The following is a 14068-nucleotide window of genomic DNA, read 5'->3' as shown; positions in this document are numbered from 1 at the left end:
TCCTCTTTAGGCAAAGTCTGTACGCTTTTATAACTCTAGCAATTTTTCAGTCTAAAACCAAACAAAGCTTCAGTGACATTTAATGTGTCACAGTGCTTGCCAGCCGCTGGACACCAGCCAGCCTCATTACTGCCTGCGAAGCCCTGGATACTTTTCAATGGGCAGGCTTAGCTGATCTGTAAATGTCATGGTGAAATCCAAGATTTCAGAGCCCTGAAAAGTGCCCAAGTCCTAGAACAACAGATAGGCAGGACTGGTTAAAAGCAGAACCTTCCCCTGGATCCAGGAAGCCATTTGTGTGGGGGAAACCCTTGGCAGATATTTATAAGAGAGCTCACTGACACCCCCACCACAGAGACAGGATGGAGTAAAAACTTGGAGCCCATATCAGGGAGAGGTAGTAAGTAATTCGGTCTGGCTATAGGTTGAAAAGAAATCTAAACCCAATATCTTTGGGTGCCTTCTGGTTGGGAGTCCTGATGTTAAGATTCTGCTGGTGATGGATGTTTGTATACAAATAAACATGAGCATTCCATTTAAGAAGGAAAGAAAAAGGGAGGGTAGGGGATGCTGAGCCTCTCTTCCACACTCACATTTGATAGTGTTGGGGCAGGTACAGTTGAGATGGCCCACGAAGAGTCCTCATCCTGCAGGACAGACTCTGAAGCTCCTCTGAAGCCTCTCTGGAGGGAATAGAGTTTTGGTTCTCAAACTTGAGTGTGCACCAAAATCTGTTGCAGAATCTGTATTGGGGCTCAGTAATTGTCACTTCTAACAAGTTCCCAGGTGATGCTGATGATCAGTCCAGGGACCTCACTTCCAGAAGCAAGGAACTAGAGATCCTGATAAGAGTTCCTGATGGTGGTCATAGAAGCCCCTCTGCTCTTTTTTGAGAAACTCTTCACAGTTTCTGCATCCATTCAATAAAAATTCTTCAAAAGGACACAGAATGCTAAGAGCTAATTTTCAATGAGTGTCCTTAAGTGTTACCTATTGCTCTAAGCACTTGACATGAATTTGTTTAAAAGTGGTAGTACACAATTAGGCAGCTGATAGTATTGACTTATCCCAGTTTAGTGGATATTAAATGTGTGAACTCGGATTCAGACCCAGATGACCTGATTGGGTCACCCCCATTGCTTGGGGGTTCCAGGTCTGCCAATGTGCATTCGTACACACACAAACACACTCTCACACAACTGACTTAAACTCCACTCCATGCCTGATTGAAAAGAAAACTAATTCCCACATCTGTCTTATCTTTGAAGATTCCAGGCCCGTCTGTTGATCTTAGTCTTTGATTTCAGCACATACACTGAATTCTCCTCATTTCTACCTCCTGCCTTATCTCTACTCTCTGTCCAACCTCACTGTGAAAGGTAACCCCTATCCCACTGAGTCCTTCCCCCTCCACTAATGTGTCCCTGCCTTGGGGCAGTACAACTACAGATCAAGGAGACAGAGTAGGGGGTAGCTCTATACAGCAAAATCATTTCTAACATATTACAAAAGAAATGTGTGTTCACAGAAAGGGGAGAGAGCAAATCTCTGGAGAGTGAGAAAATGAAAAAGTTTCCTTTACCTGCCATTGAATCTCAACTGCTGATTCTCTGAAGTACTGTAGTCACCATTAATAATGTCACGTAGCACAGGAATTAAAATTTTAATATTAGGCATCCCTTTTCTTAAAATCAACAACAACAACAAACCTTTTTATGTTCCCAGCCTCTGAGCATCTCCCTGCCCTGTTTCCACCTTTCTTGGCCTCTCACTGTCTTGCTGGATCTCCTCGATCCCCATCTGTTTGGTTCTTCCCCCAGCTCTCTGGATGCCTCTCTTATTTTCAGTTGCAAAACAGTTTGGGCTGTCTGCATCTCCCTCCACCTCCAAGGTTATGCCCTTTTCACATCCAAAGTTTCCAGCCAGACATCTTACTAAATAAAAACCAGTTCTCTAGTCTCTAGAGTTCCCAAAGTAAAAGTCCATCCCATCTTACTTCCTTCATATACCCATCTCCCAACTTTCCCCACACCATCCCGGGCCTGAAGGAACAGTCATTGGTTTCTACATCCTCAGATTCAACCAAGAGTGGACATAAAAAAAAAAGAAAAAAAAAAAATCTGTGTCCGACTGAACACATACAGTTGTTTTTCTTACCATCACCCACTAAACAGTATAGCAAAACAACAGTCATAGCATTTCTGGTGTTTTAGTTACTCTAAGCAACCTAGAGATGATTTAAAGTATACGGAAGGATCTGTGTAGGTTATATGCAAACACCAAGCCATTTTGTGAAAGGAACTTTCACAAAGTTCCTCTATGAGCATCTATGCATTGGAGATCCACGTGGAGTCCAAGAATCAATCTCCCACAGATCCTGATAACTATAAAATATGGTCACAGCTCAAAGAGTTTATAGTCTAGTACTGAAGTTAAAAAAAAAAAAATCCCAAGAGATGTGGTCAAGAAATTCTAACAGCATATGCTAGTTGCTAAAAGAGGAGTGTGCATAAGATTTGGTTGGGGAATTAAGGAGGAAGTGATCTCATTTGCTTTTTACTTGAAGTAATAATAGTAACACGCTGAGCAGTTGATGGCTGGCACCTACTTTGTGCCACGTAAGCCTTTCATGCAGAGGGTTTGTGGAGCACCTCTCAGACGGTGATGATGATTGTCTTGTCCTGTGTCTGGAGCTGGGTATTGATTTCCATATTTTGCAAGTGAGAAACGTGAGTGGGAAAGGTTAAGTAACTCACCTTGATGGATCCAGGGTTGCAGCTCAGTCCGAGATCCAAAGTTCACACTCTTGACCCAAGGTCAGAGGGGAGTCTCCTTCCCTTCCTTAACCCCACATGGCTTTAGCCCTTTATTTTCCCCCAGGCCTGGGGTTTTAGGTGACCTCTCTGCCACACGGTACCCTCATGACAGTCCCTTAGCACCCTGCCTTCTGAGAGCAGGCACTGTAGTTTGTTTTCAGTAAGTTGAATCATATGAAACTGCCAATATTTGGCCTCTTTAGAATTACAAAAATGGCAATTTCTGTGGTATGACCTAATACAAAGGATCAGAGGACTCATGTGCAAGCCAACCTCCTCAGCTCTGTTTTTCTTTGAGAAACAGGCTTTTCTGACAATCCCACTTCTTTCTTGCCAAAGGATTTAGACCAGGAGATAGAGAAGAAACAGAGCACCTTGGCAATTATTTTTCTTCCCATGAGCAGACCCAGTGACTGTGCAATCACTGTCAAGCCCCCCTTCCATCTTTGGTTCCTGGCAGCCCCCAAAGGACAGCTGTGTCATCTAGTGAGTCCACTAAATGCAAGATTCTTCTCTCACCTCTGTCTTCTTCTTGCAATCCAATCACACAGCATCCAGACCCAAAGACAGGGTCTATACCTCTATTTTTTTTTTTTTAATCTGGACAACCTAAAAGTTGCTGAGGTCAACATAAAAGACACAGTTCCCTGAGAGGCCAGGGGTGATCATGAAGGAAAATGAAAGTACTTGCTTGTGGAGAAACTTTCCAGATGTGCACCATAAATTCCCACATCCTGCTTTGGACTTCCCCTGAGTTGGTCAGACATTCCCCTAGGTTCTCTGTGATGCTGTTTGTCAGTACATTCAGAAAGAAAGATCCAGACAGAGGAGCCACGATGGACCTCCTGGCCTGGGCATCCTGTGAATTTTCCCAGTATACTTTGTGGCAGAGAAACCTGGCCCTGACAGGGCTCTAATAGCATCGCGTAATCCAAATTTGCAAATTTGCATCTTGCTCTTCACCAGATCTCCTTTCGCTGTTGCCATTTCACTTAGACATCTGCATAAACTTACTGTTCACTCCTCTTCCGTAGAGGTGGGACAGAGTCCTTCTGCCAAAGACATGACCATCATCCCCACTTTGGAGCCCATCCTCTCAAATCTCCCTAGGGGCCCAACTCTGTACATGATCCCCTCTTCTCTATACCTTTAGTTCCTCTTCCACCAATTCCTTCTCGTTAGAATTTAAACATGTTCAAATATTCCACATCTTAAAATAAAAGCAAACCAAAAATTCTTCGTCAAACATTCCTTCTCCTCATCTTCATAATAAATCTTCTGGAATAAAATGATTACGTATAATGTCCCCCAATTCTTCACTTCACGATTATTTACCTATAGTGAACCGACTTCTGTCCCTACCTCCATATAGAAACTGCCCTTAGCACATCAACAACAGGGGCATCTTTATGGCTGAAACCAAGAGACGCTTCTCCTTGACCTCTAGGCAGTACTTGGCATTGTCCACGGCACCCTTCTTTTTAGAACATACTTCTTTTTATTCCTTTGCTCATTCCTTAAATGTTAGTTGCCCTCAGTGATCTAGTCTGCTGTGTCTGCTCTTCTCCCTCTACATTCTCTCTGAGGGTAAACCAACACTCCTGTGGCATTTATGGTTACGTCTATATAATGATCCTAATTTATGTCCTGCATCCCAGGTGTGTCTGGTGACCATCAGTATATATTCCTAGTCACCTGTGGTACATCACCTCTTGACTAAGTCACACGCTCCACGCTCAATGTGTTCAAACTGAAATGAGAACCCTTCCCACCCGAGTTGGTCATGCCCCCAATGCTTGACTGTTCTTCTTCTGTATTCCTTACAACCAACTAGTCCTCTCAAGTTCTTTAATTCTATATCCTAAATCTCCATCTAATTCATCTGTCTGTATACCTAGTACATCCTCATTAACTGGTCCCTCTCTCAGTCTAGTCCTTATTTAGCCCATAAACATGATCTTTCCCTTAAATGGCTCCTAACTACACTTTGGGTAAAGTCCTAGCTGTCTGAATTTGACTCTTAAGGCCATTTGTGACTTAAGTTAATTCTTATTTTCTGCTTCTTTTACTCTATTCAGTCATCTTGAATTCTTTGGAGTGCTCCCTTCTCTTAGATTTCGTGTTTATTTCTCGTCTCTCCAAAGCTCTATTTTTTGGACTCATCCTTTGGGCCCAACTCAAGATATGTCTACTGGAAGCTTTTCCTGTGCCCCATGTGTAATAGAGTATCCCACCTCTATAACCCTATAGCCCTCAGTACTCATTCCTATTAAAACATTGATTTCACTCTCATGTGGAAGACAAGAAAGTGAGGTTCTTGGGAAAAAGGAAGGGTTGGCAGGGTCTTGTTTTATTCTTTGCTGTCCTGAACACCCTGCACACACTAATATGCTCATTGGCATCTGTTGAAGGAATGAATTCATTAACAAACAAACTCAGCAAGTATTGGTGTTGATGGTTTCTTCTTTTTACTTAGCTATTGAGAGAATGTTTGCAGAATGTTAAAAAGAATGTTTGCAGGTTCATGGGTTCTTGCAACCTGTAATGAGTACTTCAGACATACTGAGTGTTTCTCTGATCATATTGAACCCTCACAGCCTCCTGTGAGGTTGGGAATAGCTTCATTCCCTACTTCCTGCTCAGGTGAGAAGTGATTTTCTCAGGTGAGTCAGAAGATGTGGGCTAAGGCTCCAACCCCAGGTCCAGGGCCCTTTCTATTTTGATTTTGGCAGCTACATCAGTCTGCTTTAATTCTACTCAACTCTGTCTTCCATCCATTCCTGTCCTGATGGCTGTTTCCAAGAACTGATGGAATTAAAGACAGATGACTGTACAACCGTGGGAAAGCTCATCCAGAAATCCTATCCCAAAAACTTGACTCAGTGGCTGCTTTAGGTGAGAAGAAATCTGGTTTCAAAAGTTAAGGGTTGAAGAAACAGGAGTCTGTGAACTTTTGAGTGAATGTGCCTTTATTAAACAGAGAAGTCATGAACTTTGAGCTTAGTATTTTATGCTGTTGTCCACGTAATGGTGAATGGGGGTTATACACAAAAGGAAAGGAGCCAGGATATACTGAGTATAAACTACGGGTCATGAACTGACTTTATCTTTCCCAAATCCTATGAAATAGATATTTGGGCTGTATGAGGAAAATTCTGGCCGAGCAAGTGTTTTAGCCCATTCAGGGTGCTGTAACAGTATGCCATGAAATAGGTGGCTTATAAGTAAGGGAGGTTATTTCTCACCATTCTGAAAGCTGAGCAGTCCAAGACGGAGGAACTGGCAAATACCGTGTCTTGTAGAGCTCGCTTTCTCGCAGATAGTTATGTTCTCACTGTAATCTCACATGGTCTATGGGGAAAGGGATCTCTGATGGGCATATTTTATAAAGGCATTAATCCCATTCTTGAGGGCCCCACCCTCATGAATTTATCATCTCCCAAAGGCTTCTCCTGCTAATACTATCATTATGGGGACTAGGTTCAATATATAACTTTTGGAGGGATGTAGATGTTTGGACGATAGCAGCAAATCATCCAAATCACATGGTTATTAAGTGACTGAGCTAGATTCAAAATCAGGGCTGTGTAGCTATGAGTTTCTTTGCAACATGTGTCAGGCAGTGGATTCTGGAATCATACTGTGTGTGTTAAATTTGGCTCTATGAGTTTCCTATGACTGGCACTTTGGGAAGCCACTTGATCTCCTCAGAATTCACTTTTTTTTCATGTATTAAATGTGAATAACAGGACCTCCTATGTTTTTGTAGTTATGTTAAGTATGATTTAAGGTACTATCAGTAAAGTATATTCCTATACCTGGTCAGTGTGACATAATCATCGTCATCATCTTAGTCATTATTACCCCATTACCTCTTGCCCATCTATTCTCCAATAAAGCAGGTACTCCTGGATCATGGGATCGATGGGTACTCAGAGAGTTGTTTTTGAAGACTTTATCATTCTTTGGAATTTAACATTTGGTCAAAGGTACCGGACACTTGCCAAGGAGGAATTCAATATCTCTTATCTGAAATATTTGGGACCATAAGTGTTTCAGAGTTCAGTTTTTTTTCTTTTTTTAATTTTTAAATAGTTGCCCTATACACAATGAGATATCTTGGGGATGGACCCCAAGTCAAAAGACCAAATTCATTTGTTTCATGTAACATGCACACATACATGCACACACACGTATGTCTATATCAGATGAAGGTGATTTTATACAATATTTTTAGTGAACCTACATTTTTTTTTCTGTGACCTGTCACATGAGGTGATGTGTGAAATGTTCCACTTATGGCATCATATTGGTACTCAAAACTTTTGGATTTGGGGGCATTTCAGATTTTTGGATTATAGGGTTCACTACTTCCTCAGCAGACCACAACTAGATGATGGCCAGATAACACAGCAAGTTAGTTGGGAGAGCTGTCAGAGTGCCGCAGTCTGGCTGGGCACAAAATCACGAGCCACTCAAGCAGGAACAAACTTTATTTTTTGAAACTGCCTCCAATGTCCGGTATGCGCCCGGGAAGATCACACGCGGCGTTCTCCCGGAACCGCCAGAGGAAGTTCCTCCCCCGGAACTCCCTCCTACTGTACTTCCCCAACCAATGGGAACTCTCCAGGAGTCCAATATCCATATGAATGCAAATCTTAACATAATCATATCATCTCAATGGCTAGCTGGCGTCACCTTTCAACCAAAAATGCCATGCATCATATACTTGGCTCTTAGCATCAGAGGAATTTTCCTATAAGTGAAGTTAGTGTTTTTAGGGGGAGACAGCAGCTTAGCCAGGTATGTTTGGATGTTCTACCAAGGAACTACCAAAAATACATTTGAATTTACCTGATAAAATTTAGAGTAATATTGAAAGTACACATATGTTAAATAATGTCTTTTGGGTCCAGACTAAATGGAAGTCTAAACACTTTGCTATGTTATTTGATCTTTACAAGAACCCTTTTTATTTGGCTGTACTGGTTATTCAGTTTTATAGCTGAGACAACTACAGCTCACAAATGCTAACATGACCAGGGTTGCCCAACATGGAAGGGGCAAATATAGCATTTGAATCCAAGTCAGTCTGCCTCTAGAATCCATGCTTTTTTCTTTTTCTTACTTTGTTCTTTCGAATTTTATTTTAAACTGATACATCAAAACAGAATCATACATATTAACAAGGTAACTAATATTTCAATACACGTATGCACGTTACATGTTTAAATCAGGTTAAAGATATCTGTCTCATTAAAAATTAATCATTTCTTTATGGTGAAAACTTCCAAATCCTTTCCTCTAGCTTTTTGAAATGTGCAATACATTGCTGCTTGCATAGCCACCTATAGTGCACAAGTACACGAGAGCTTCATATTCCTCCCGTCACCATGCATTTCTTGACTACTGTCATATATTGCTCCTCATACCCTTGTACTGGGGCTTCCTAGTAATCTACTTCAAGTGTTGATTTGGTGGATTACCTCAAGACCTTGTCTTCATTTATATACAGACTTTATCACCCTCAGGCAGATTCTCCAGAGCAGAAGAAGGCAAGAACATTCCAAGATGGAGAGATGCTCCTGAGAGTTCAGAGTCAACCCTGATTTTGTCCCCACCCCATGGGCAGCATCTTCCTGCTTGAAATCAGGACAGCTGGTTTATACTTTTCAAACAACAGGCTTTCAAGGGAGCCAGGATAGACTTCTCAAAGTACAGCTTTATTATTATTCTTTCCTGGATGTAGGTTTGAGCACAGGAAATAGAATTTATTTTATACCTGTGTTCCAAGAAAAAAAAAAAAAACACTAAAGTTTACACTTTGCTTGGAACTAATCATAGTACTCATTATTTGAATGGAAGGCTAGAATGTCCTGAACTAAGAATTTCTCAGCAGCATCTTTACCTAATTTCCTTTCTTTTATTTTTTTGTGTTGTTTACTTATTTACAAACTTGCTTAGTAGTTTTCCAGAATCCTTCTCTTTAGGACTTTGAATACCTAGTAAACATGCTAAAAGGATTTTTCACAATGATTTGGTTCATACTTACAGATGGGAGGACATTACTTACTCTTAGAAACTCACTTAACCTTTCTGGCATGGATCTCCTAAGAGGAAGAGTTGTATATCAACCATCATATATTTCAAGTTAGAATCTGCAACACATGACTAGAAGAAGGGCATTCTTAGTACTTTATGGTTCCAGAAACAGTATGGAAGATTCATTTTTTTTAGGTTAATAGAAAAAAGAAGATACACTATTTTTATTTTTCTGGGGCACACAGTCACAACACATATTTGAGAAAATTGTGGCTGGTTTGCTATCCAACAGCAATCTCTGCAGGGTTGGGGGGTGGCAAGCTGGGGGAAAGGGCAGGCTTAGTTTACACCCTTAAAAAAAAAAGATGGGTTTTCTATTACGGAAAAGTTCACAGCTCCTTAGTTGTTTTTAGTAGAATTAATAAAACAAAATCAGCAGAGGTAGTATGGAATCCTTGAAGAACAGTTTGAAAGGATACAATGTCGGGCACAATTAGGTGTGTCTGGAGCCTAGATACCAGTTTTGAGACCGGGACACATTTCTCTCTAATTCTTTCTTCTCCTCTTTTCCTTGGCTGTTTCTTATTGGTTCTTTACCATTCATCGGGCATTTTTTGCTAAGCACTTTACCTACGGTATTTCATTTAGTTCTCACACAAGCCTATAAGAGAAGTGGAAATCAAGGTCCATAAAGGTTAAATAAGTTGGCCCCGGTCAGACAGAGGGAAAAGGTGGAGTCAGAACTCAACCCCAAATCTCTCTTGCTCTAGACCTTGACCTTTCAACCATCACATCACAATGCTTCCTCATTAAACTTCTTCTGTTCTTTATCCCAGGGACAGGATGAGAACTTCAGTCAATGTCGTGGGTGACTCTTTTGGGGCAGGGATTGTCTATCACCTCTCCAAGTCTGAGCTGGATACAATTGACTCCCAACACCGAGTGCATGAAGACATTGAAATGACCAAGACTCAGTCCATTTACGATGACATGAAGAACCACAGGGAAAGCAACTCTAATCAATGTGTCTATGCCGCACACAACTCTGTCATAGTAGATGAGTGCAAGGTACCTTTTTCATTCCTGGATATCGAGACTTGTATATAGTAGTGCATGCTCGACTTCTTTAAAGAACAAAAAACCCCTGCATCCATTACTGACATGTTTTTTTTTAAAAAAAAAAAAAAAACCCATGTAATCTAAGCTTCTATGAGTCCCAGCTCATCTAACTCTGTGTCTAACATGGCAGGAAATCAAGTCTGACACTAAAAGAACCAATCTGTTGCTTGTTTCATCTATGTGATGTGTTACAACCGTTCTCATTCCGGCATCAACCTACTCTACTAATTGGTTAGCCTTCTTGACTATTTTACCCAAGAATGTGGAGATGGCTAGAGCTCTTCTGGCTTCTCAATCTTCTATTCCTTGAATGGAACATTGAGAAAATACCACTCAATTGATACCGCATGAGTGTTCCTCTTTGTTGTATATAAAATTGGTAAAAAGTGTGCCCATAGAACTTTGCTTTCTCTTAATTATTTTTTTGTGGGAAGGGTAAGTTTTGACCTGGCAGTACTTTGCTCCCAAAATAGGGAAGCAATTTCAAGTGAAGAAAAACTATCCTTCAGAACAATTATCCAGATAAGTCTTTTAAAAACACTGTATCTCACATACTACCTAGCAGCGCCATCTTTTTCTACAGCGTGGATGTACTGGGTTCTTCTCCAGGCTGTTGGGGGCCAAGTCTTCAAGCGTGATGGGCTCTGCCTAGCCTTCATTGTAGCTAACTGGACCTTGTTAAAGACAGAGTGTTATGACCAGAGTAAAGCAAACTTGGAGAAACCCTGGCAGGTGGGCAGAGTCAACTTGGGTCTGGTTTGCTAAAATGATTCCATGAAGCAACTGAGGACAATCTGGTCCCACCACAGATCTCTGGTACCTTTTTAGCTTTATTTATTTATTTATCTGGTACTGGGGATTGAACCCAGAGGTGCTTAATCACTGAGCCACATGCCGTCTCTGGTACCCTTTTGATTCCTGTTGATATAATCACATTAAATCTTTGATTCTTTCCTGTGTTATATCTGAGCCATTCCAAATACATACCCTGATTTGTGACAGACATCTAAGGAAGCAATTCTCTTCACTGGACTGTGTCATAGGTCTGGAATTCTAGTGGACCAGGCACAGTCTTCTGTTTATCTCCTCTGCATCAGGTACATGGGTGGGTGAGCAGGGGCTCTGATACAAATCAGAGAAGAAACCTACCCACCAAGAAGCCATTGCATGAATTATTGGACTCAGTGAAAATAATTTAAATTTTTTAAAATTCACATCTACCTAAAGGGCATGATCCATTCATTGGAATTAGTGTTTTTCAGAAGTGAAAACACTATTCCCCATTGAAATGTTCGTCAAGGGTCCACATTCTCATGGAATGGATTTATATTCTATTATATTTCACAAATACTTATCATGTGCCTTGTAAGGTTTAGTTGAGTGTCCCCACCTCATGTCTGGGACATCCTGCATTTTGATCATTCATCAAGTTTTTACTGACAAACCCCTTAATTAGGCACTAGAGGACAGTGAACGGAATGTACAGTGTTGTAGAGAAGATAGGACTTGAACTCAAATCATTGACATGTAAGAAAAAATTGCACGAGACAAAATGGCAATAATCATATATATTTTTTTAATTTCACAGTCATATGTATGAGGAATCCTAGTGGTTAATTGCCTGTGTCATAGCCCTTTTGGAATGTTTCAAGAGGTTTCTTAATATTGTCAAGAACATGTTTTGAAAAAAAAAAATAAAGGTGTATGTGCATGGAGATGTCTTTACAGTTAAAGCTTCCTGATTTTTTTTTTTCTTAAAGGACACCAGGAGAAATTTGCTTCATTTTTAAGCAAAATATTTCAAACTCTAAAAGGAGATGGTTGTGAATTATTCCTGTCCCTAAGAAGTAAGCTTATGAACAGTAGAATTTTGTCCCTATTCATCACTACCATGTCCCCAACTTCTAAAACAGTGTCTGGCATGTTATATATAGGTACTCTGTAAATATTTGTTGAATGTATCCTCTTGTCATCTTGACTCCATGCTATATTTAATGTAACCTTTTTGATGGACAGTTTCATACAAATGGATCAGTCTGAGATGGACCATAGAGACTGACATAGCTCAATCTCTTCTCAGTTGACTATTCAACCAGCCACCTGTAGATGTGTTCATTTGTTAGCATTTAAATGGTCAATGACCCAACAGAGCAGGTCATGAAGATGATGACAATAGAATCATTGGCTTAATAACTATTTCAGCTGTTTGCATTTTTAGTAAAGTGACTGGGTTCAGCTTAGAGAAGACGAGATGGTCCTCAGCCTTTGGTGGGATGGGCAAGTTGGCTCCTCTCTCTCCAGGTCAGTTAATTGTGTTAACACTGACATAGAAGCAGGTAGTCAGAGCGATGGGGATGAGTGAACAGCATTTTTCACAATATCTGGGCCATACTTATTCATTCCTTTGAAATTTCTTCTAGTCAGTTTCAGTCTCCTCAGTTTTTAAGCCAGCATGGGAAAAATAAATGTTTCCTGCCAAAACTCTCCCCTTTTTCTTTTCTATCCTCAAGTGATTGGACCACAGATGGGTAAAATGGGTTAGGGAGTCAAGTCCCAACTTTCATTAGTTTAGCCAGGAAAGGAAATGCCAGAAAAAAATCCTTTCCCAGCTCCTCTTGAAGCATAGGCAACAAACATACAAACATAAAACAAACATAAAAACAAAACAAAAAACCCCACCTCCTCCAAGTTCTGTGTGATCCTTACAAAGGCACCACACTGTGATTGACAATTTTGCACTGCTATTGATCTGGTTCAGCACTAAGAACCAAATGAGCACATTCAAGGTCACAGTGAACAGCCAGCTTTGTCCAGTCTGTCCCTGGCAGACTTTCTTGACAGTTCACTGAAGGGGAAACCAATTTGCTGTAGCTCTGGTCAAAACTTTAACCACTTCAAGTATTGTTATGTCATGTTGGTCTATTTTCAACTCTTGCCTGGTAATAGTAGCTTGAAGTTATGTGATAGCTTTTACATTTTAATCAGAATAACTGCATGTGGCCTAGTCATTGCTAACTGCATGGACTTCCTAAACAAAATGGTAGGGGGTGGCTAATAGGGATGGGAGGAATGAATGGCTTTTATTTTTATTTGCTTGGTTTGCAAAGGGCGCTTGGTTCTCTGTTCTCAGCATGCTGCATGCTCATGATGCATGCATTTCATTTCCACTTGGGTAAGAAGGTCAGATTTCTTTCAAACATTGCTGCATTTGTCATGTCTCCATATTCTAATGCTTCCATAAATCCAGTCTCTCCATTATGTGGAATATCAGTCGTGGGTTTAAGTTTGCACATGACGTTGAGGACAGACAGAAGGTAAGCTAGGAAAACTGCTTAGTAGTGGAGGGGAGAACCTCCCATTCTGCATAAGGGTTCAGTTTGCTTTGAGCCAGGAAAGCATAATATAGATGGTCTAATAATTATATTTGATTAATTAAATGTCTGCACTGAAATAATTTGAATTATTATGACTGACCTCAGGCTTTGAATCCTCCCCCCTCTCCTTAAAACAATTTTTTTAATGTAAAGATAGCTTATTTGGTAGAGCCAAATCATGATGATTTCTGATTTTTAAAATGAGCAGAGACTGGGAATTTAGCTTAGTGGCAGATCACTTGCCTGGCACGTGTAAAGCCTTGGGTTCTATCCTCATCACCGCAAAATGAATAAGTTATTTAATTAATTAAAAAACCAAAATTGTACCTGTGTGAAATATACCTGGCCTCATTGTAACTGAACTTTTCACATGCATGAGTAGAACTAGCTGTCTAGTTCTGGAATTTTCTCTCTGTGATTGTATGGAGTAGCACATGGCACTCATTGTATTTTTAAAATTATGTTACTGTGTGATGGGTCTGCGGATAGCAAGACACCCCACAATCCTAAAACTGTATTAGGAGCTATCCCCCAAATTGCAAAACATCCGTAATCCCTAAATACTTGTGATATTTTAACTCTCAAATCACTTCTGAATGCCAAGACAGGTTCAAAAATCAATTTGGAAGGAACTCTTTTTAAAAACAATACTCAGTTGTGTATTACAACCCTGGATCTAGTGCTTCTCCATATAACCCCCCCCCCCCCCCTTTTTTT

The 14068-nt window shown here is 40.5% G+C and overlaps 1 protein-coding gene across 2 annotated transcripts in view; it reads left to right on the top strand.

Annotated features, from left to right (window-relative positions):
• The window catches only part of Slc1a2 (solute carrier family 1 member 2), a 138024-nt gene that overhangs the window by 122064 nt on the left and 1892 nt on the right, over positions 1-14068 (top strand). For both annotated transcript variants that reach the window (XM_048788591.1, XM_015477780.2), the window contains exon 10: positions 9695-9926. In XM_048788591.1, coding sequence (XP_048644548.1) covers positions 9695-9926 — 232 coding nt within the window. The remainder of the gene's footprint in view (positions 1-9694; positions 9927-14068) is intronic.

This window comes from Marmota marmota, unplaced genomic scaffold (assembly GCF_001458135.2).
Source record: "Marmota marmota marmota unplaced genomic scaffold, marMar, whole genome shotgun sequence".
Classification (NCBI taxonomy): Eukaryota; Metazoa; Chordata; class Mammalia; order Rodentia; family Sciuridae; genus Marmota; species Marmota marmota.
This window is presented reverse-complemented; position numbering and strand designations above follow the sequence as displayed.